This window comes from Phoca vitulina, unplaced genomic scaffold (genome assembly GCF_004348235.1).
Source record: "Phoca vitulina isolate PV1807 unplaced genomic scaffold, GSC_HSeal_1.0 scaffold12, whole genome shotgun sequence".
NCBI lineage: Eukaryota > Metazoa > Chordata > Mammalia > Carnivora > Phocidae > Phoca > Phoca vitulina.
In genome coordinates this window covers 6759166-6784657 of record NW_022589715.1, presented here as the reverse complement: position 1 = coordinate 6784657, position 25492 = coordinate 6759166, and the positions used below count along the sequence as shown (strand labels likewise).

General features: G+C 41.1%; 1 protein-coding gene across 21 annotated transcripts in view; it reads left to right on the top strand.

Annotated features, from left to right (window-relative positions):
• SLC8A1 (solute carrier family 8 member A1) overlaps window positions 1–25492 on the top strand; it is a 372498-nt gene that overhangs the window by 331435 nt on the left and 15571 nt on the right. For all 21 annotated transcript variants that reach the window (XM_032410379.1, XM_032410378.1, XM_032410381.1 and 18 more), the window contains one exon: window positions 7038–7313. In XM_032410379.1, the coding sequence (XP_032266270.1) occupies window positions 7038–7313 (276 nt within the window). The remainder of the gene's footprint in view (window positions 1–7037; window positions 7314–25492) is intronic.

The window sequence follows — 25492 nt, the reverse complement described above, 5'->3', positions numbered from 1 at the left end:
CTCAAGCCCTCATGTATCAAATGGGAGGGAGAGATACAAGAAATCAAGAGAACAAAAACTTCAATCAAATCACAAATATTGTCATATTTCCTCTTAAAATGAAGAGGGGTGAATTTGCAGATTGCTAAGGTTTCTTTTATCTTAAACATTTTATGATTCTGTCAGAACCTCTGAAAACAAAGAGAAATGGAAATCTACAACTGAAGAGAAGAATTTTTTTTGTAATTACTGTGTATCAGGTTGCAAAAAAAAAAAAAAAGTGATAGCTATGGAGGAGAAAGCCCATTCAACTAAGTAAGCTTGTTAATTTGTTTGAAGGCAACAAATCATTTTGCTCAGAAACTAAAGAGACACAAAATCAAATCAACCCCACTTGGAAAAAAAGGAATAAAATTTCATAAAGAACTTAGGCCCCAAACAATGTGTGTTGAACATAGAAAACCACTGCAGTGATCTAGCTTCACAGTTATTGATTTGTATATTACATGCGGCTGTTGAGTAACACTTGCTGGGCTCGGATCATATGGATGACAGTGTGGTTGGCAGATGTCATTCTATATCCATTCTGTCATACTCCTGGAAAGCATCTGATCATTCTCATTAATCCCTTAGTTGGAGGATACTCTTGCAAAATAAAAATGGACTAATTATAGGTAAATACCTAAAAGTAATTGAAAGTCAGACCCTTCCTCAGGTTAATAGCAGCAAGGATTCCCCAAACTGCTTTCCATTACAGACTTGTGACAATGTAGGCCAGTTTCCCAAATTCTAGAGTGAAGAGCTGGATGTAAACCAGGGTGTTTGATTCAAAACTACATGGTTGACCTTTGACAACTAGAAATGGAAATAAGAACTTGCTCTACTCAAGTAGAGATTCCAAAATGGTCACAGCCATGATGCCCTCCATTCATTTATTGTTTTCCGTGTTTAGTTGGTCCTCAAGGTCTTGAGAAAGATCATATGGCTGACTGTACCAAAAATGTATCATATCTAGAAAATAAATTACAGGCAAGACAACAGTCTCACTTTGCCATGATGCACGGCGGGACCGGATTCGCCGGAATTGACTCCAGCTCTCCAGAGGTGAAAGGCTGTTGGGCAAGTTTGGATACATCTACTCAAACCACCCATGAACTCACCATTCCAAATAACTTAATTGGCTGCATAATTGGGCGCCAAGGCACCAACATTAATGAGATCTGTCAGATGTCCGGGGCCCAGATCAAAATTGCCAATCCAGTGGAAGGCTCCTCTGGTAGGCAGGTTACTATCACTGGTTCTGCTGCCAGTATTAGTCTGGCCCAATATCTAATCAATGCCAGGCTTTCCTCTGAGAAGGGCATGGGGTGCAGCTAGAACAGTGTAGGTTTCACTCATAACCCCTTTCTGCTGTTTTCCCATGATCCACCTGTGTAATTTCTGGTCAGTGATTCCAGGTTTTAAATAATTTGTAAGTGTTCAGTTTCTACACAACTTTATCATCCGCTAAGAATTTAAAAATCACATTCTCTGTTCAGCTGTTAATGCTGGGATCCATATTTAGTTTTATAAGCTTTTCCCTGTTTTTAGTTTTGTTTTGGGTTTTTGGCTCATGAATTTTATTTCTGTTTGTCGAGAAGAAATGTAAGAGTGGAATGTTAATAAATTCCAGTTTAGTTCTGTAATGTCAAGAATTTAAATATTAAAAAATAGATTGGTTAAAAAAAAAAGAAAAATTACAATACAAACATGGTGCATCAGTGTTTTCAAATTCCTAAAAAAGACAACATTGTATCTATATAGCACTAGGCATTGAAAGTATTCTCAAATTCAAACTTTGAATCAAGATGTGAATATTATACTCAACTTGCTTCAGCAAGACATCATGTGTAGCAGAATATTCCCCGGGCTGTTAGATCAAATCCCAATTCAGCCACTTACCAACTATGTGATTATTTTAGAAAGTCATAAACTGTCCGAACTTCAGGTTTTTTCTATGTACAATGGGATTAATAATGCTTACCTTGCAGCATTATTGTAAGGATTAAATAAGATCAGGTATGTGAAAAAGTTTAGTGCCTGTCACTTAGAAGACACCCTATCATGTTCCCTCCCTCTGTTCCTTCCTTCCTTTCTTTTTTTTTAAAATCAAGGGCTTGGGGAAGCAGTGGTGATAATGACTCATTCAAACGGAATATAGATTCTGTGAAATCAGGATACTCAGATCGTATTGATTTGCTGCCTGCCTTCTGACAAGTAACAGTGACGGACTATGGCACGGCTGTCTGTAAAGGGGTTCGCAGTTTTACAAAAGACTTTCACATTTCCTCTTCCGGTCCTCACAACAGATCAGTAATGTGGGAGTTGAGAAGCTCAGTTGACAGACGAGGAGCTGAGGCTCAGGAAGGTCAAGTCCTGCTCCCAAACAAGCTCTGAGAACTAGAAATTTTGTTAAGTTTTCTGACCTAAATGTCCACTACACCTCAGTCGCCTCTTTTTCCGGTTGTCAAAGCTCTCCCTGAGGCCAAACCCTGAGTGCCTCTGGAGGGATGCCCACCAACACCTGGTCTACATTAGATGCTCGGTTATCTGCAGGTGCCAAGCCCAGGGTTCCCTTTCATGATCAGTTGTGCTGATGCCACCTTTGTTCTCATGCTCCAGAGCGAGGTCAGTGCAAGTTCTGTTAGGTCAGTAGTTGAAGTGATGCTCTCTCTTCTATTGGTGGTTTTAATGATTTGGCTATTTTTGTAGTTATATTTAGGAAGTCCCAACATGTCTCAAGGAAACCATTTGAAGGGCCATGGGAAGGGTTAATCGAATGCAGCTTCTTATCTTTCCATTAGGGGAATCCATAAAGCTGAAAAGAAGGATTCTGAGATAAGAAGATCCTTCGCTTGGGATCCTATAAAAGGAACCCCCCTCCCCCATTGTCTGTTTCTTTGCTAATGCAGAGGAGGGACTTGAAAGCATTACTAGCCTCCAGTAAGCCTGAGCTGGCACACATACAGAACTGGCAGATTACTATCTTTGCCATCACATAAAAATGCTCCAGATGTTTTGTTTTTAATCTTCCACTGCTCTTTGCAAAGAACAAACTTTTAAGTATAGTCCTGATGGTGGCGGATGAACATCCCATTTCTTTTTCCTTCTCCAAGACAAGGTAATTGCGCATCATACATGGCAGCCCATGGTCATTTTTAATATTTAAATGACATCTGAGTTGGAGATTAAAATTTATAAAGAACAGTGTGATCCCAGGGAAGAGGATAGGAGGGCATTTCTACTTTCAAATGTAATAAAACAGATGGGCCTCCCATTCCAGACTGAAGTGCTAAAATATTTCAGATACCTTGTAATGCTGGAAACCTACAGAAGGAAATTTCTCTGTCCCTCTGTCCCTCTCTCTCTTGCACACACACACACTTATTTTGCATTGCACACATATAGATCATGAAGCTAATTCCAGAGGGCAAGATTAACTTTTGTTTCTAAAAGCCTAGGCTGTAACCGTAGGACCCAGCATGTTGACTAAGCAATTATGTAATGACAGGGAAACACAGAAAATCCTAAGTGGAGGACAATAACGCTAACTACCACGCTCATCATTATCTTGAACTATCCTCGCTTTGGAGAGATGATCTAATTATTCCCTTGCACATCCCTCATGGGAAAGGTGTTATTATTTCCATCTTGAAGACAAATGTAGTATCTACTCTCGATTTATAAGTGTCATTTCTTCTGAGAAGCTTCACTATTTGCTTTCTTGCTCATCTTCACACTGTGAGTCTTAGACACCCCAAATTAAGCAATTTCATAGAATTAGAGGCAGAATGATCTGTTTCCATAAACGATTAAAATTCAGTGTTTTCCAAATTGTTTTAATCATATACCATATGAAGTTACAAAATGTCCAAAAATATAGAATATAGGAACTTATAAGGATCATATTCAAAATAAATATAACCATAAGGTCTAGTGCTTTCCCCAAGCTTTTGTAGGGTATGAGCAACTCTCCCCTCTTTGGGATGGGGAGTGGGGGAGGAGAGAAGTGAGAGGAAGGATTAACATGATTCTCTTCTTCTTTCTCTCCAATAAGCCCTAACAACTGCAGCTTTCACAGTAAGTTCTTCCTGGAGCTAAAGCATAGGGCGAAAGGGAAATGGGAAGAAAAGTAAAAGAAGGAGCAAAGAAGCAATGGACGAGCAAACAAGAAAGGAATGGGTGATAGAAACACCGAGTGGTTGGCCTTAAGTATCAGTGTCACGCCGCAGGAGGCTTCTGAAGGGACGGTATGAGATTGCTAGGGCTGTGTAACAAAAGACCACAGCCTGGGTAGCTTAAACAGTCGAAATTTAGTTTCTCACAGGTCCAGAAGATAAATGTCCCAAGACCAACATGTGGGCGGGTTTGGTTTCTCCGGAAGCCTCTCTCCTTGATTTGGGAGAAGGGCTGCCTTCTTGCTGTGTCTTCATGTGGTCTTCCCTTTATATGCATGCACGCCTGGTGTCAGTATGTCCCAGTACCCTCCTCTTCCAAGGATACCAGCCTGATTAGATTAGGGTTCCACCCTAACAGCCTCATTTTAACTTACTCATCTCTTTAAGGCCCTATTTCCAAATACAGTCACATTCTGAGCTTAGGGCTTCACCAGGTGAATCTGGGGGAGATAATTCAGCCCATAATGTGTGCTTTGGTTTAAAATCATCTTCTGCTTTCAGGCAAGATATTAGAAATATGTAATAGCCATACAGCATGACACTATAGGAAACAGTTATCAAAAGGGAAACTGAGGCACATTAAAACTTTTAAGAGTTTATTTGAGCAAATATGTATTCAGATCAGGCAGAGCCACACCAAAGTGGTTTAGGGACAGGAGCTAGGGGAAAGGCTTTTTGTGGAGCAGAGGCAGAAGCAAAGCAAGGAAATTATTTGATTGGCTGTAGCTTAAGTGGGTGCCTTATTTGGTAAAGCCTAGGTGGCTGCTTGTGATTGGTTGCTCTAAAATTGTGTTTTCTCGGATGCAAGTGTATTGAATGAAATTGATGTGGCTTAGGCTGTGATTTGCCTTCATAGATCACCAAGGCATCAGGGCCATCTCAGTCTGAGGGCCTCCATCAGTTACTTTAACATGGTCAACAATGCTTTCTTACTCCAGTGAGTCACACACTTTTCTACCAGCTGGCCTGACTTGAGTTCCCTACCTACCTAGTCTCCAAAGGTCATTCTATTCATCTGCTGGGGGCTTCCTCCCAAGACTTCGCTGGAGACAGTCCAAAGCCTGAAAGGGGAGCTGTTTTCTCCACAGACCCCCAAAGTTTGTTTGCATAATAATTCTGACCATGTGCTCACGGCACAGCAAGCCATAGCCTCGTCTCTCTTCCTGTGACATGACAGGTGACAAATGGAGATATTCCTCTTTTCGTGTTTTGCGAGAGGCACTTTTCCCTCAAAGCTCCTCTGCCTTAAGGTTTTCCCAGTAATGATCTGCACCAGATGGCCTCACCACTGAGTGCCTCACAGAGAACACACATATTTGCTCCTTGCTGGTAATCTCAGGTCACACGATCAGCTGGAAAGTCTGACAGTCTCACCTGCCAACGGCATTACTTGGACAAAGGAAAGTAGATCCCTGGTGACAAGGTTTGGGGGTGGGGCAGTGAACAAAGTCCTCAAGGGGTGCTTTCCAAAATGGCACAAAATACATGAAATTTCTTTGCCACCACTTCGAGAAGAGTTGACATTCAATACCCCAATGTTAAAATATGTGAGTGGGGATTATATCCCATTATAAATGAAGTCTCTGTTTTAGGATACTATTATTGATTTCCTGGTTCCTTTCAGTAGTAAGCTTGGTGCATTTCTTTATGCACTGATTATATGATGTAATTGGCAGAATTGGGTTATATGTGTATATGTTACATAATTAAGCAGTTATATAAAGTCAGTGGAAATTCATGCATGCATTCATTCATTTAATAAGCCCTTAGCCAGCTTAATCCATGTGCAGGAGATTGGACCAAACACTAGGGACACAAAAATGAACAAACTCCTGACCTCGCTGGGCTCACGGTCAACTGGAGAAGAAAATGAATGGGCAGTCTAGAGAGAGGTTGGTTCCCAAGTTGCGTATGCATCAGAATCACCCCCAGGCCTCTAGTTTCTGATTCAGTGGGGCCAGGAATTTGCTTTTCCAACAAGTTCCCTGGTGAGGCTGATACCGCTGGTCTGGGGACCACAGTTGGAGAACCACTGACTCAGCGTCACAAGTGTCAGAAGGCTATGGAAGCTCTGAGGAGGAATTTCCAGCCCTGGCTGGAGGGCAAGGGTGCCGTCAGAGGTTTCAGGAAGGAAGTGAGTTTTAAAGGATGAGTGGGGAAGGGGAGGGAGGGAGGGATTAGGACACGCCAAACACATTTAGTTCTAACGGATAAAAGTAGGAGAAAGTACTTATGGTTTGAAAAAAAAAAAAAATGCAGATAATTCCGTTGGCTAGGATGAAGTTTGAGTTTGAAGTAATTGCAAGAGATAAAGCTGGAGAAATCTATAGGGCCCAGAGCTGTGCTTGAAGACCTTGTCTGAACACTGTCCTATGGGTGATTATTTAACGGTGAATCCCCAGAGCCAGGCTCCAGGCTGGAAGAACCTTGGTGAGGAAAACTCTGTCATTGTTATCTTCTGTCAAAAGAGGCTTCTTTCTGAGCCTGACACAGGGCTTCCCAGTCTTTTTGGAAGAAATCTTTTCCATTTCCCTGAAATGACAACTCACCCTGGAGTTGATAGGACCTTAGAAAGGGTGTGTTGACTGCATATAACCAAAACTGGGTGGGGGCTTAAGTTTTTGCCATTGACCCATCAACCACAGTGAGGGGGTATGTCAGTAGCTTAATAATTAATTGGTTAATTATGATTGACTCTTAGAAAACCCTAAGCTTCAATCACCTCTAATGACCTCCTGCTTACGGGGGAGGGATGACAAGGCCGAGGAAGGAGGGAGACGGAGAGAAGACGACCCCGCTGAGCCCGGGTTGTGATGCTATGTGCTTCGTTCCTCCCTCCAGGGGAAGATGATGACGACGATGAATGTGGAGAGGAGAAGCTGCCCTCCTGTTTCGATTATGTGATGCATTTTCTGACCGTGTTCTGGAAGGTCCTCTTCGCCTTCGTCCCCCCTACAGAATACTGGAATGGCTGGGCCTGTTTCATTGTCTCCATCCTCATGATCGGCATACTGACAGCTTTCATCGGAGACCTGGCTTCCCACTTCGGATGCACCATTGGCCTGAAAGATTCTGTGACCGCAGTAGTGTTCGTCGCCCTCGGCACTTCGGTACCAGGTAGAGAATATATTTGTATATGATTTCCCCCAGCCGTGGCAGCCCGTTCGCCTTCTTGACCTTTTCTTTCTCACAGTTTCAAGGACTGTGATAACAAACAGGCCTATGAAAGGCAAGAGCCCAGAGATATAAATAATGTCACTGCCAGAAGACTGTCATGGCATTTTTCAAGGTTAGAAGGCTGGTCAGTATCATCTTGATGACAGAAAAGCATTCCCAGAGGGACTGCCTGGTGAGAATAGATTGGTTTGATGGCTAGATTGACAGATCAGCTTCCCATTACAGTTAGCACTTTCTAAAACACAAAACAAAATTACAGAATCCTCTTCAAGCACAAAATCTGTCTTTTTTATATTTACTAACGTTTGGATAATTTCCATGAAACTCTATTGGTTGAGTAACTGAGATAAATACCTACTGAAGACCTGATAAAATAGTCTCTTGACCCAAAAGTTAATGTGAGTAAATTAAAAAAAAATAAAAGTAGACATTGATCAGGGCAAAAGTAATCCCAGCCAAAGCAAGCAGGCCAAGGACACATTTCGTGGATGTCCCTTCATGCATTCCTTATAAGCTAAATTTTTCTTCCAATCTACAACTGTAGCTCATTATAGTTGCCCAGACTTCTAAGAAATCATCCTCCCAGACATGACCTTGACAGCAGTAATTTTCAAGCTTGGGTGAGCATCAGAATTACCTGGGAGCTTGTTTAAAAAATACAAATGCCTGCAACCCACCATCAACATGTGGAATCAGAAGATCTAGAGGAAGGACCCAGACATGCGTGTTTTAAGCTCACAGGTGATTCTGGTGCACATGGGAGCCTACTGTAACCAAAGTTCTGGGTGCCCAGTGCTAGTTGACATCTTGACAGATATACAGCTAACCCTGGCTTTTGGTTTTGACTCTGAAAACAAGTGCAGTTTAAATCATGCATATATCTCTTCAATGGAATTCACTAGTTGTTCTTCTCCATTCAGGTATTTATCACTTCAGTGTCTGTGAGTCTTTCTTTATTTGTAAAATAGAGATCATCATACTGAACTTGCAGAATTGTGGCAAGGACTGGAGAAAACACCTATAAATTATGCATCTAGTAAAGCATTTGAAACATAGAAGGAATTTGATTAAAACAACAGCTTTTGTTATTATTGATGAATAGCTGCAGATGATCTGACCAGTATAGATTTGGATACTTCATCCTTGAATAACCAGAAATAAAGTGTCCAGATTTATAGTGGTGAGCCATTGCCCATGGTGCTATCCAAATGATCGACCATGTGGGAGTCCTGGTCAAGAGGCCTGACGGGGTTCTGGTGTAAGTGAGTTAATGGAGGACTCAGGGGATTTAGGGGGTCCTTGTCTGACTGTCTTAATGAGTAAACTATGCAAAGTCTTCCAGTTGACTGCTGATCCTCAGAGGAGATCAGACTCCCTCTCAACACCAGCTGTTCCTAGCAGTTCCAATTTTGGTCTTTATTTTGATTCTTTTTCCGAAAATAACCAGAAATTTAGCAAGCAGGAGGAAAACCTTAAAATATTCATATTGTGAGTTATTTTGTTTAGAGAACATATATACCCAAAGAAACTAAACATAACAGTTCCTCTATCTCAGGTTACTATACCCATCACTCTCAGGTTACTGTAGGAATATGTTTTGGAGTCTACTCTCCCTAAGGCTTAAATCACTGTATCAAATGGTGCCCAAGTTAGCACACACTTCTGGCCCCAGGTTTAACCCATAAGGAGAATATGTGCAAATTATGATAATGAGAGCAAAATTAGGTCTCTCATTAGAGGTACTCAAAACCAACCTACTTCTCTGGAAAGTCAGCAGTTGGTCCTACCTAATGCATCTCTTGTTTTCCAAATGATCAAAAAAATGCTTTTACTACATCAAATCCTTGTTTCTAAAAATATATATGTTTTTTAAATTTCCCTGCTCCTCATTTCAATACCTCAAAACTGGCTCCTTTTCCTGTATACTAGTCTTCCAAAGTAGCTCTGTGCATCTCTTGTATTAAACTCTCTTGAAAAGTGTGGCAGCCATACCATATCATTAACTTTTTTTTTTCTGTACATGAAATGTGGATTACACTAAACCTTAGCGTACAAACCTCATTTGTTCTGCCACTTAAAACTGGCTCAGAACCCAGGTAGGGGCATCAAGAGGTAAGAAAGCCTGTTGGGGAGAATACAACAGAATCATTAGCTGTCAAAATGGTTTCCCTTCACCGCCAATTCTTCCCATCAGGAAACAGATTTCTATGCTCTGTTATAGGAGAATTCCTGTAATTTGCTGTGATATGAGCTGTGCAGCATGTTCCCCACACGATATAGTTGTAGGTAATCTCATAGTCATATTTATATAAACATACATCCCCCCAAAAGCTGTGCAAATTGAACAAGATGCTGAACAAACATATTTCTGACTTTATTCTTGAACCCTGATGATTCAGAGCAGTGCTTTTTTAATCTCCTGACTCCTAAAAAAAAAAAAAAGATGCTATTATTCCCAGATGACAAAGCCCAGTTGCTACAAGTGGAAGAATAAAAAAGACTAATTCTTTTCACTCAAAGCTTACTACTAATCATTGGTCCTGAGGCCCAGCTTTTTCTCTAGGCTGATGTCTTGACCTTTTCCTAAAGTAGAAGGGCTCCGAGCTAGCGTTGTTGTATTGCTGCCTCTTGGTAGGTGAGACCCTTGGATTCTCAGCTTCCGATGGCCTGCCCTAAGGCAGGATTAAATATTTAAATATCTCATTTAAAGTATTTTTTTTTTATCATATTCAAAGTCTATGGGGAAAAGAGCTATGCCTTTCCGGGTGAGACAGAGCTTCTTCCTCCTACCACTGGTAATCAAGTGCTCATTATAATCTGTTGGCAGAGGAGGACTCCTGAGGGTCTTCATGGGGAATGAGGGGGCTCAACCTTAAAGACTCACACTTGTTAAAAGAGCAAGAGCCTTCTTTTCCAGAATCACCCTCTGCAGAGCTCCTTGTCTGGAGAAGAGGGGCTTCCTGAATAGTTTCCTTCCACTTTTAAATGTTGAAGTAAGTAGAGCCTGGTCTCCAGCTCTCTTCTCTTCCCCATCTGGGCTCACTCCCTGGCCCATCACAGCAGTCTCCATGACTTAAATGCCACCAACACGCCAATGATTACCAGATGTTTATCCCAAGCCTCAACTTTCCCGAGTTCTAGATTCACATGCCAACTTCCTTCCCTGTACTGATGCTGGACGTGTACTGTGGGGCTCCGAATCACCATGTCCAAAGTAGAACTGCTTATTTCCACTGCCCACGGCCTTATCCTTCAACCAAACCATTCCTTCCAGATCTTGCCTTTTTTCCTGGAAAACAATATCATCATCTAGCCAGTGTCCTTAATTCCTTTTTTCTCATCCCCACGTCAAACCATTCATGACTCCTGTAGATCTTACCCCTACAGTGCATCTCTCTCTACCATCAAGTCCGGGTAGGCCGTTCTCTCAGACCTCCGCAGGGGCCTCCTGTCTCTCTTCATGCTTCTGCTAAGGATTGTTTTAAGATGTAAATCAGACCACATTTCTGCCTACAGTCTTCCAAGGGCTCCCTACTTAGGATAAACTTCAGAAGTATCCCCCAGGCTTACAAAGACCTATGTGATTTGGCCCCTGCCTGTCTTTCCATTCTGTTTTCCCCCCTTGCCCACTGTTCTTCAGCCCCACTGGCCTGTACACTGTCCTCCATGCCCCAGGTTCACTCCTTTCTCAAGGTTGCACTAGCTGTCGAAAATGCTCTTTCCCTTCATTTACACAAGACTGGCTCTTTGTCTTCAAGTATATCTCATCTTAAATGTCACTTCATCAAAGAGACCTTTCCTAACCACCAATGTGAAGTATGTTATATCACCCTATTTTCTGTAGAGTCTTTATTACTTTCTGGACAATTTAGTTTGTTTTTGAATGTTATTGTCTACCTCTCCCCACTGAAACGTAAGCTTCATGGGAGCAGAAACCCTGCCCTTCCAATCTCTCATATCTTTGGCTCCTAAAATGATGCCTAGCTAATACATAAGTAATGCAGTTGTATATGCCCATGTGTTTGCGTGCGTGTGTGTGTATGAGCTGTGTCTATAAATGAATGTACAAATCAGTCATTAACACATTAGTATGAGTTACTTAAATCAGATGGCTTTCTTAACACCTTCTAGAGACAGTGAAGAATTAAAGTTATGATTGAGGGAGATGAACAGTAGATGCTTTTATAGTGTGGCTTATTCTTGAGGAATATATGTGGGTAGTTTATTGTAGTAAGAAGGGCAAGCATAACTTAAGAGCACTGAGTCTCCTCTTTCACAATTTGGCTATGGTGGAAAGTGTGATGAGGAGCGAGATATGTTGTCTCTTCTTCATTCTTTTCTCTGCTATCATCCCTGCTTTTGAGATCCAGAACTCAGGCCAATACTTTTAAAACTTTAGATATACTCTGGGTAGTGCTAAATAGGCATTTTGCAGTAGTCTGACCTGGGTCCATAACTATGTTATATCAGATTGTTTCTAAAGAAAACAGGCTCAAAATTCAAGAGAAATTAATGCAAGAAGTTTAGAACCCAGCCATTTTTGTACTAGGCACTACCTATTTCACACACTCTTTTAGCTTACAATTATTTACTTGGCTAAAACTGGGTATATTGGGTCAAGACATTCCAGCTTCTATATCACATTTGAAGCATGGATTTTCCTTTCATCTGTTGCTCCTAATGGAATCAAGCATTCTTCCTTAATTACAGAGAAAACTCTTAGATGTTAATGAGTTGGGAATATTTTTACCTCACTCAGTTCTACCTTGGTCTTTCTCCATACATCTTGATTAAGGCTTGTGCCTGAATCTTGCCTGCTACCCCCTGTAACTTCCCGTTATGAGTTGTTCACTCCTGGGACCACAACACTTTAAAAATCGGGTATCCTATGGCTGTTTCTTAGCCTCTGGCATTGTTAGGTTTTCTGTTAATTTCCAGTGTTTTGAATATCCTTTGAGTTTTGTCAAGGAGGAATTATTTCACTGTAGAAATTTTAAGTCATGAAGGGAACGAAAATAGATGATTTTAGGCATTTTCCCCACTCTGTATATAGAGACTTTTGTTAAAAATAAAGCCTTATTTTAGAGAAAATGTGTGCTATTTTTAAGTTACATTACTTCCAGATTTCTAACTATCATAGGAAGAATTTGCCAAAAAACTGGTTATCCTAGCTGTTCACTATGTTCTCTTAGGGCAGTGTCAATGACAGCACATTGAGGGGGTATAAGGATGAGAACATTAGAACTGAATCCAGGAAAGCCGGACTTCCAACCATTACTCACTGTATGACTGGGATCAATTTTTTGACTCAGCCTTGGTTTTCTTGCCTGTAAAACAGGCATGATAATACACGGCAATTTAAGCAGAGTTGATGAGAGGATTAAGTACTATTGGACCTCAGAGCACTTGGTCAACTGAAAATTGGTATAAATCCAGGAAATAATTATCATTGACTACACTGACATCAACTCTCAAAATGTCGAAAGGAATAGAAACCCATCACAAAATGAGAATGAATGGGAAATGTTTTATGAGCAGAGGTGGAAATTTTAAAATATTTACCACATCACTGTGTGCTAGGCATGCACACTGTATTTATATTATCTATTATCTTATTTAGGTTATATCATTAAGTGATATGAAGTGGTTTTGTCTCTCTGAGGTTTATTTTTTTGTTGTTCCTTAGACCCTTCTCCTAAAAATGAGTTTTATTTTTTACCTCTTTGACACTGTGCTAGAAAACATTTGTTTTTGCAGAAAAAAGTTCACTATGGATGGTTAACATATTTTAGTTTTTAGTTTCCTGACCTCTAATAACTCTAAAAATTACAATACTGTATAGTATACTTGGGTAATAGGACATTGCAATTTATTATATCTTGCTGCTTTATTTCTCAGTGGATCCTAAAGTAACTTGTATGGTTGTCCTTTGAGATTGTAGTATAATCTAAATGATACCCCTGGAGATGTATGGGGTACCATACCCATGGATGAATATAGTGGTGGTCCTCTCTAAAAGTCACTTTATCACATAAAGAAAGGGAGCACCGATATCTTCAGTTACATGAGGAAATTAAGGCTCCAAGAGAACAAATGATTTGCTCGTATTCAGTCCAAATTTAAATCAATGATAAATTGTGTCTCTATTATAATCTGTACTTAACCGCTCTGTCATTCCACCTGGATTCATTTTTAAAGTAAGCATTCCATACATTCTTTCCCACATACCTTATAATTTTGAGGAAATTACTTCTCTCTTTGCTTCAATTTAGTATTCCCGACTTTTAAAGCATGCAGCAGAATTATATTCAAGCTCTTTGAGGTTAGGCACTATCATTATTCCCTTTGGCATGGAAAACACCTAGTAGGGTACGTGCTTCAAAAAATTTCAGAAACGATAAAGGCCTATTTCTATACCAATATACACTTAGCATTTCCTACATGTAAAAATTAAAACACTAAGACCACTGGAAACCCTTTTAAACATATTCAGCTCTGACCTGTCAAAAAAAAAAAAAAGAAAGAATGCCAAGATAATCTCATCAGCACAGCCATGTGTTGCTAATGGAAGTGACCACAAGGTTTGGTCGTTCTGCGCCAGGACCAAAGATTCCTGTGATGCATGGCTGACCAGGCACTGGGTCAGTGGGACCCAAGAAGGACATATTGAGGATGTTCCTCCAGCAGTCATGTTCTGGAAAGACTTACTGACAATTCTGGAAATCAAGCCCAGTCTTCTAAGGGTCTGAGCAGAAAGAAGTAGGAGCCCAGGAATAGGATCACTAGAGGTAACTGTCCAAGGCATCTATCAGTACACACACTCAGCCTACCCCTTACTTACCAACAGAGATGGGGTCAAAAGGAAACACAGCACCCCGCGCAAATCAGATATTCTTCTCAGGGGAAATTGTATCCAGCCATTCTGAAATCCCACAGCCATCTGATCTACCCTGGAGAACAACAAGGAATCCGACTGATGCAATCATTTCCTCTCCCTCCATCCTACTCGAGACAGATTTAGTGTTCTCATTTCTGGGCTCACAGATGAACTGGTTAACTCAATATCAGAAAAATTATGCAAAATCTTCTTAGTGCAGTGTTAATGGATATCCACAAGGAGGTATAAAAGAACATGAGCTTTAGAGTCAGATAGACAGGAGTTCAAACCCACCCACACCACTTACAAAATGTACGACACCCCTAGAGGCCAATTGCTTAACTCCTGTCAACTTTAGTTCCTTAACCTGAATAATGGGGACATGAAAATCTGTCTCAGAGTTGTAGTGAGGATGACACGAGAGCACCTTTACCAAACACCCAGCACAGGGCCTCGCATATGACTGCTGCTCAAAAAAATGTTAGATCTCTTTTCTTTTCTACCTAAGTAGACTGATAAGTGGGTTTAGGCCTGTCAGTACTTAGCTCAGCTATATCACAGCAAGTGAAAATAGCAAACCAAGTAAATTCTCAGCCTATCTTCATTATGGTCCTATGTTAGGAATTCTGGTGAGGTAGACATTCCCAGTTGTGTTCCTGTTTCCTGCAATTTTACTCTCTCTGAGCTTAATCCTCTGAACACTGGCATTTCGACTCAGCCACAGGTTGAAGAGGAAGTGCCGTAGCTACAGTGTGTATACATATTTAATTGGATGATTAACATTTCACATCAGCTTAAATGGGAATGAAAACAGAATCGCTTTACTCTACACCATGATTTCCCCATGGCTTTAATGTCTGTTCCCCCAAGAGGATCCTAAAGGGCAGATAGATTTCGTTTCTAGATACCCTAATAAGCAGTCAGTTTCTTTGCCACCAAGAAAGGTCAGCACTGCTGAAAATGGGCTCTCTGATCGTAGTCAGGCCAAGAGGCAGAGCCACCCAGGGACATGCCCAGAGTGCAGCATCAGGCAGCCCTAATCCATCAGAGGGCTTTCCCTAGGACCTTATCTCAACCTCATGCCAGGGACCAGCTAGCTGGAGGTCAAACAGTATGTTTCAGCACACTTTCTTACGAATAGGTGATGTCATAGGAGTTGAAAGCAGCTTACAAAAGCAAACATAAGGACAGAGCAAAACAAAGGAAGGCTGGATACCAGATTTCACAAGATTTGCTCCATAAATGGCACAAGAACTGCCTGTTATCTGAAACTGAAAAAACACCGGGGAATAGACTACACGCAGCAGACCCAAAGCATCTTGTAAAAACCTGGGAAAGACCCATTTCAAAACTATTTGCATCCTTTATTCTTATGGCCCAAAAGAAGAGTTTGTATTCAGTACTTTCAAGTTTTCTTATTGGCAGTTACAATCCTTGATTTGTCTCCAGGGGCAGCAGGCATGGAACACAAGGCTGGAGGGGGACCAAGATGCTAACCATGAGGTCCCCTACTGGGAGGTGGTCCAGGAAGCTGAGAATTCAGCACATGTCATGACCAATCTGAAGCTCCACGGTCCTTAGTGGCCCAATCCCACACCAGCCACCTTCACTCAGTCCCACAAAAATCACAGTGTAAAAGAAGGGAAGCTAAAAATATTTCATCCTGGTCATATCTGGGCCTTCCTATAAGAGTCCAGGTCAGCCAAAGCAAGGACATTGGCAGAAACATCACCCCGTTCAGGGGTGTGTATGTATGGGTGTGTGTTCAGAGAGCTGGTGTTATGAACGTGCAATGTGAATGAATGTAAATTTCCTCTCCTTTTTAGTCTCAAGGTGTATTCCAAAGGGAGCAAACATCAAGTGCACTGAAGGCCTTAGGCCTGTTTGCTCCAAGGGGATTAACAAGAGCACGGATCTCTTACAAGTGATTTGTAAATAATGTTGAGGTGGTAACTTTCATTTCTCCCTTCTCCCATTTGAAAATAAGATAATGAAAATGAAAAATTTCAAGAACCACTCTTTTGCATTTCTTTTCTTTCAAATTCAGGCCTCGGGCTGCATTTTTTTTAACAACTTTATTGAGACATAATTTATATGCCAGAAATGAGGGATACAGTTCAGTGATTTTCTTAGCAAATCTACAATGCCCTGCAACCACTACCCTAATCCAGTTTTAGAACATTTCATCACCCCAATAAGATCCCTCTTGCCTACTGAGAGGTAATCCCCACTTCTACCTCCTGCCCCAGGCAACCACTAATGTAACTTCCTGACCCACAGATTTGTCTTTTTTCAACATTTTACAAGGACCAATTTTAATGTAAAAAGGTCATGGATTCTCTACATGATAGAAATTATATTTTAGTAATACAAAATGTAGGAATTTACCTCAGATTCTGTAAGATTTTAAAATAATTTTTGTTTCGTCCACCACAAAATCTCCATAGACATTTGCAAACTACAAGTGTGAGATGCTTTTGGTCTTCATTGCTTTGTGCATATATGGATTTGTGCACCCTTTAAAGCAATCCCACTATCCTCCCTCCAACGGTAATCTTGGCTCATATATTCAAAATCGCTGGGGGAAAATATCACACAATGGTATTCTGAATTAGCATTATGAATTTTGGGGTAACACCCTGTTTAATGATTTATAGGGCCTAAATATCCTTGGCCCAGTCAGGTAATCATAACACAGTGCTAAGGAGGCAACTCTCATGGGTTCACCTTCTGACCCTTGTCCCTGGCCCCAGCATGTCACCCTGTAGATACCGGTCATTGGCCCCTGGATCCATTAGGAAGAGAGTAGAGACCAGGGCCTTGAACAGAGGCCATGTGCACCATCTCCCTACACACAGAATGACATATTATTAATAAATTCAAAAGAAAAAAAAGCGTGCTATAAAAAAGCAGAACTTAATTGCCATGTCATGGGTACTGCATGAGCAACACATTTAAGGCCCATTGGTATTTTTAGAAAAGAAGGCAAATAAAATGTGACTCAATTTAAAAAGCAAATCTTACATGTGACTGTAAAAGCATTTTACTATCTGTTGGGGATAGTGCATATTATAGACATGAAATCATGGTCCTTAGCATTTGTGCACAACACCAGCTGGAATGCCATCAATACTCCTGAGCACTCAGACCTCCCAACCTGCCTCTTCCCAAGAATGAAACATAAACTATGTATTATTAGTTCATATTCTGCTTCATTCCAGAAAGGGATTTAAATCCATAAAACGCCTTACATTCTTCGGCCACCTTCCCTGGCACGTGACCCAGAAATGCCAGATCTATTGGTGACCATATTTGATAACCTTTGTTTAGCTCAGCACATATAAATCCTATATTTTGTGCTAAGGAGAAAATAGCTTACTTTGGTTCCATTATTTACAACCAGGAAACTATGTGTGGTGTTTGTTTTCTTTCTCCCCTCCCCTGCCCTCTGGAGCCCAGGGGGCTTTTTGCCATGGTCCTCCATAAATTATAAACTATTATTAGGTTATCACTATAAAAAATCGTTGGTTGAGACAACAAGCAAGACTTGCTGCAGTCCCGAACTGCAAAGATCCCCAGTGGGGTCTACAAATGGACCCAGCAGAGCACTAATTATACCTTTTCATTCCTGCGTTACAGTTGTAAAACAACACATAGCCACAAATGTGCACAAGGATCATGAAAACGTCCTTCTCTGAAGGATTCTATGTATGATGATATTTCAGATGGCTGAAATATGGCAAGCCAAAACCCCTAAACTAACCCAATCGTCACACTAGAGGACTGCAGGTCAGGCTGCTCAGAGAGGGATCAACACTCAGGGTGAGGTTGCCTCAGAACTGGCTCAGGTGCTGTCTGTCCTTTCTTCTGTGCTTCTAGAATTTCACATTTAGGGAGACAAGGGTCAAACCACCCAGAAGAACCTGCCATTGGTAACTTCAGTATCCAGTCCTCTTGTCCTGAGAATGTGGATTAAGCCCTTTCTTCTATAACTTCTACACCTGGGTTGAGTCCACAGCGGGATATTAGTGAAAAGTAATCTTCAAAATAAAAAGCTATGTTCTGACAGATGATGCCAGGAGCCAAGATGTGCAAACTGAGTGAGACAATATGGCATTCTTGATCATCAAATATTCAAGTGCTTCTCTCTACACTAGTCATCAGGCCTTAAAAAGGAGATTAATGCCATTTTTTAAACATTAAATTAAAGGAAGCAGTATGCTAAGGGGCATAGCATAGGATCCAGAACCATTCTGCACTCAGTTTTGTTGATTCTACAAATATTTAGTGAGTACCCACTAAGCAGTAGGCCCTGTTTGACACAGTAAAGATAGAGGGATAAACAAGACCTCTGTTATGTTGAATCCACGAAGTTCATACTCCAGTGGAAGAAAATGGATGCTTCACAAAAATAAGATAAAGTTTCAGACAGCAATGAGGATGAACACTGTTGAGAAGAAAAATAAAGCAGAATCATGGAATCCTGGCGTCAAGAGCACGTATGTTCTGCACACATGGAGGAGGATTTTAATAGGGTGGTATGACTCCTTATACCACGAATCTTCAGCAAAATACCTACTCACTCAAACCTCTAGTTATCCCCTTGCAAATTCACCAGGCAGTTCTAATCTTAGAAATTATGATAAGGTGTTACTTTTTCCTGGCCTATCCCTTTAAATAATCCCTTTGAGTTATTTGGTGGTTTACTTCTCTCTCTGGGCAGCTGCGACTCTCTTCTTACCCCCTACCACATCTGTTCTTACGGGAGAGTACCCAAGTGCCCTGGCTTTTTCTCCCCAACACTTCTTCCCCTCCCCTTGGAAATGTTCCGTGTTAGTTATTACTTCGGAATATCCAACAAATGGATGCATAAAGGCATCAGTGATTCATGATGATTTCATAAGGGCAGAGCATTTGCATTTAACACAAAAAGTGTTTCAACAGGAACCAATTTGCATAGCTTCACTGTTTAAAAAGTACATTTGGATAATTTATTTCTTCGATATCCACAGCAGCCCTAGAAGTTAGGCAATTTAGATGTGTTATCCGGTTCAGAGCATGGGATAATATCTGGCAAGGAACGGGATTTGATGAAGGGTCCTGGAAACAAGCCTACAGCATGAGGACCTGCATCCCCACCCCATCTGACTCCTAGGGAGCTTCAGCTTTCTCCCCTGAAAAGATCATGGCTAATGGTAGCTGCTCCCATCCACCCACCCACTGAATTGTCAGAAAGAGCGGATAGTGTAACATCTATGGAAGTGCTCTGAAAATTCTAAGATGTAAAAATAAGAAATTTTTGTCAAAAGACATTTTAAAAGTATCTACCAAGAGCTATACAAGGTGCCTGGGAGACAAGGACAAAACTTGACATTAGAGTTCAGACCTTGTCATGTATCCTTAGCAGCTTGGATACAGCTCTACACCTTCCTTTCTGGTCTCTGCATTACAAATTCCCTCTCTATTAAGAGCCCAAGGACAAATGAACTCTTGGGTATCATGTCCCTTCCCGGAAATCTCAAGGGGACAGAGCTCTTAACAAATGAATATGCGAGGTAATTTTGTGGGTTGAAGTCAATGGAATATACTATTAGTAAATACAATATGGTGTTGTTGGAACAAAAATACAAAACTGAGAGGATTTTGGCCTTGCTCTACAGTCCATCTGTACCTGACAGGAATGGTTGGAAGGAAACTAAGACCTACACATCTCTTCCCTTCCCAGTTGGTCCTCAGAAAACTTTTATAGTGGGTGAAGTTTGTTTTCAGAATCCTTGTTCCGTTTTATGGCCTGTCCTGGGCACCCTCCTGACTCTGAACTCCAGGCCAGCCCCTGACGGCCAGGAAATCTCTTCATCACTCCGCCCCCCCCCCACCCGAACCCTGACGCCCGTTAAAATGCATTTGCTTTGTGTGTCATACGTATGATACCTTCCCTCTTAGCATCCCGCTACCACAGCCCTGACCACTGAAAGGACCAGAAAAGTCTGAAAATCAGCTTTCATCCCTTCCCAGACTCTATTATGTAGATGAGACTTTTTTAAAAATGTAGATTAGCCCTTTAATAATGCAATAAACAAAATCTTTGCAAATAAAATGGGAAATATTAATAAACACAGAATAAAAAAAATCATCCAGCAATCCCACCATCCATTTGCATTCTTGTATCTATATTTCATTTTAAAATCCTGGGACATTTAAATAAATTGCACAAAAAAATATATACAAGGATATATCTAATTACCCACACTTTTTAATGGACTTATATTTGGCATAGTTACAGAACCTTTTTCACTTAGCAGTGTCATGAACATTTTACTTTGTTACTGTACCTTTAACCATAATTTTAACAGTTGCACATTAAAGTTGTAATTTTACCAGAAACAATAGGTTTCTAATTTTTCTCTAACATAAAAATTCTGAACTGACCACCCCCATACATAAACTTTCACACTTGCAGGATTACTTCAGTAGACTTTGAATTACACCAATATAGCCCAGCTGACTGGGAAGTTCTCTTTTAACCTAGTAAGGCTACTTGGAAGTGAGAGTAAGGGTGTCTGTTTTCTCCAAGTTATAGTACAGTCTATCACGTCCCACTCAGCCACCTCTAGTTCCGGCAAGACTTGGAGCACCTATGGCTTTATCATCTCTAAAGTAGGACTTGAGAAGATTCAGAGAAGAGATGGATGTTCCAGAAATAGAACAAAGTATAAAAGAACAAACCAGGCTTCAAAGGCAAGGAGGGTTTAGCGAAAGAGGGAGATTATGGGGAAGGAAGGAAGAAGCGAGTTGGAAGGACCCTGTTTCATGCAGGGCAGCCCTGTTCTGTGTTTGAGGCAAGGACTTCCAGTTGTATCTAATAACAAAATGGTTTGGGAAAATGACAGCTATTTGTTTTAGCCCCATACATGCCCTTTTTTGGCTTTTCAAAATTAGCAAAATGTTGCTTGACTAAATCTCAACAATATTTTACCCTCATGGACTGAGGATTAATAGAATAAAGGTTTATTATAGGGGCACCTGAGTGGCTCAGTCCATTAAGCATCCAACTCTTGGTTTTGGCTCAGGTTCTTATCTCATGCCTTATGAGATCAGCCCCGAGTTGGGCTCCATGTCCAGCGGGGGTCTGCTTGGATATTCTCTCCCTCTGACCCTTCCCACACTCAGGCTCTCTCTCAAATCAATCTTTAAAAAAAATAAAGGTTTATTATAAAAATAACAGAATTATGGCTCAAAATTGAAAATATCAGAACCATGATGTTATTTTAAAAGTAGGTTCTCTCAAGCCTATTTTTATGTACTAGAAAGACAGTGTAAATGTAATACCCAAGAGAAACCAGGAACTTAAGGAATTGAAAAAATTACTTTGTCAGTGATCTCTAACATTGTTCTAAAGGAATGAAGGGTCGTCCATGAAAATAGCCCCTTCTTTAATCTGTTTCTGACCCATGCAAATATTTTTCTAAAGGAGTCAGGTGGGGGCACCTGGGTGGCTCAGTCGTTAAGCGTCTGCCTTCGGCTCAGGGATCGAGCCCCGCATCGGGCTCCCTGCTCAGCGGGAAGCCTGCTTCTCCCTCTCCCACTCCCCCTGCTTGTGTTCCCTCTCTCGCTGTGTCTCTCTCTGTCAAATAAATAAAATCTTTAAAAAAAAATTAAAAAAAAAAAATAAAGGAGTCAGGCAGATGTTTCTCTGTACAATGATTTTAATCCTTTTCTTTCAACTGATCAGCTATTTTAATACTGTGTAGTTATAGTCAGAGGTGAACATGATGAAGTTTCTGGATATGTTCTTTGAACCTTTGTCCATTTTCAAATTTCAGATATATTATTTAGTCCTTGTTAATACCCATGCTCTTGTGCTCTGGGGCACCTGGGTGGCTCAGTCTGTTGAGCGTCTGACTCTTGGTTTCATTTCAGATCATGATCTCAAGGTCATAAGATTGAGCCCTGTGTCCAGCTCTGTGCTCGGCACGGAGTCTGCTTAAGATTCTCTCTCTCCCTCTGCTCCTCCCCCTGCATGCTCACTCTCCCTAAAATAAATAAATCATAGAAAATAAACCACCATGGACCTGTGGTTAAGAACACGAACTCTAGCTAGGATCACATTCATTTGGTCTCAATCCAAGTTTCGCTTCTTACTGGCTATATAACTTTGGACAAATTTCTTATACTCAGGGATTCAGTTTTCTCATCATATGAAGATAATAGAAGTTCCTACCTCATATGGTTGTTTTGTAGATTAAATGAGAAGCCGTATGTAGAGCCGCGTGTAGGAGCCCCATAAATGGTAACTATTATTGCCTTCTCACCACCATTATTTCTGGACATCAAAGAGACACACATTCTCCCCAAATCCTACATAAGATCTATGAAGCTTAAATCACCTAGCTGAAGGAAACCGTAATGAAAGATTTTAATATCATTAACATTCCCTTTGTTATCACCAGAACAAAGAATTCTGAAATATAACTACATTTGCTGTGCGCCTACTAATTTCCAGATACCATGCTAAGCTGTTTTGCAGTACTTTTGATCATCTTCATGGCTATATAAATGGGGACTTTTATTTTCCCTATTTTACTGATATCAGAGGCTTAAAGAGAGGTTATCCCAAGGCCACAGTGCCAGCACATGGCAAATGGGACTAGGACCAGGTCTTACTCCATAGCTTAGGCTCCTTACTACTGTAACTAGAGACATTATGCAGTCCACAGGAACCAGGACAGGCATTCTTCAGTCATGACCGTGGTTAACCACAGAGTAACATGGAACCAGGTGACCAAATGAGCTACTTACAGTAACCTCAGCTTGCTACATATCTCGATGCCAAGCAGAACCTCTGATTCACAGGAACTCACTGGGAACTGCGCAATATTATGGCCATCCTCAAGCTGCCTGTTCACCACTTGACTAGAGACAGGAGACTTTTCTCAAGTCAGTCAACCCTGTACCCCTTAGGTTTTCAGGCACACATTGGAACTTCCACCACTGTAATCTGCATGAACCTTTTAATTTGGGGAAGGAAACAAGCAGGACTCCCAAAGTGAAAGGACCCACCCTGCTCCACATACATAATCCAGTCCACTCCAGAACTATGTTAAACCAAGTCTCAAGAGACAACCAGGTCAGACCACCACTTCTTTGCTCCACACCCAGCTAGTTGGCTTGGGGCTTTTTTCAGGATCAAGAGTTGGGGTGGGGAGAGTGATGGAGCAATTGAATAGAATAAGCTCCATCTCAGACAGAGTTCTTTGAGAGACTCAAATATTTTTATTGACCTCAAAGATTTAGAACCAGGGATTCTAGAAAATTTTAGAGCTGAGCAGGGAGCCCAATGCAGGGCTCAATTCCAGGACCCCTGGATCACGACCCAAGCCAAAGGCAGATGCTTAACCAAATGAGGCACCCAGGCACCCCTAAAATCTACCAGGATTTCAAATACATAATAGGAAGATTAAGTCCCAGGGTACCCTTGCAAAGTGCAAACATTCACATTAACATATCAAAACAAAAAGTTATTCAATAACAACAACAACAAAAAAATGGTATCAGGGCTATTCCATAGGTTATCTGGGCTAATCTGTAAGAGTTGCCATTGTCCTTACACAGATGAAGAAACAAAGGCTCTGAGTGGTTAGTGGATCTCAATCTAGTTGGGGGAGCTTTAAAAAATACTGGGGTGTCCAGGGATGCCTGGGTGGCTCGGTTCAGTTAAGTGTCCGACTCTTGATTTTGGCTCAGGTCATGATCTCAGGATTGTGGGATCGAGCCCCACATCAGGCTCTGCACTGGGCGTGGAGCCTGCTGAGGATTCTCTCCCCCACTCTGCCCGCCCCCAATCCCTCCATAAATAAATAAATGAATAAATAATTTTTAAAAACACTGGTGTTCAGACCAATGAAGCAGAAACTCTGGTGGGGCTAGAAAGCTGGTATTTTTCAGAAGTTGCCCTGCTGCTTGATTTGCAGTTGGGGATAAAAATGACTAGAAGCAGGTGTTCTGATCTGCCAACACGAGTCCTCTGGAGGTTTTTTACTTACCTCCGTTTTCTTCTCTTCTAAAAATAGGTCATGTCACCGTCTCTATTTCTTTCTCTCTTTCAGGAGCAGCTTTTATGGGCAGAAATCTCCTTTAAGTATTTTTCTCTTTTTCTGTTTTTACAACTCCTGACTGGTCATTAATCAATAAAACATTAGTAATTCCTTGATCTCTTGAACTTCGCTTGGAAGTCCAATAAGGATTGTTTTGAGATGAACCAGCGGAGTGTGTGAGGCAATGTGGTTTTTGTATTTACTTGGGTAAATGTCACAAGTAAAGACAAAACCTTGTTCAAAGTCCTTAGTGACAGAAGAATTAGTACATAAACAATTTCCATTTGAATTCTAAAAGAGCAAGAGAACAACATGTGTAGAGGAGAGGAGCGAGAGAGGAATAGGAGCACTGTTTCAGCAGAGATGCCTGCCTTTCAGTAAGATTAGTGCCTTAGAAACCAGAACATCTCCAATGTCATTTTATGACTTAGGTGACATGGAATTTTCAAAATAAAAAATTTCTTTGATTTTTAAGGATAATTTTATGCTCTACCACATTTTTTAAATGCATAGGATCATAGAGTAAGTCTTTAAAGGATACAATAACTCCCTAAAAGTTTAGAATTAGCACATTAAGTCAGAATTCCTTACCACTTATTGATTCTCTTGGGATCTGGTGCTGTTGTATTATAAAAATAGCTAATAATACTGAACACTCACTAGTTACCAGGCCCTCATCTGAGTGCTGTTCATGTTAACACATTTCTTTCAAAACACTATGAAGTAGGTAAGCTTCTTACCTGGCAAATGACAGAGCCAGAATTCAACTAAAGTAAATTTCCCTCCTCCTCTGGCCTTTCGGAGCATCTATGCTAGAACGAGGTTTAAAGATAATAAGAGCATTAGGGCACCTGAGTGGCTCAGTTGAGTGTGCAACACTTGGTTTGGTTTTGGCTCAGGTCATGATCTCATGGGTCCCGGGATGGGGCCCAGGGGCTCTGCACTCAGCAGGGAGTCTGCTTGAAGATTCTCTCCCTCTGCCCCTCCCCCACCCATGCGCTTTTTTGCGCTAAAACCAACCAACCTTAAAAAAATAGTAATAAGAACATAGCATAATGTGAGAGTGGGAGGACATCACGGTTAAGCAGCCCCGGCCCCTCCACCAAGCCCACCCAAGTGGCCCCTCCCTATATCTGAGGGCATCACTG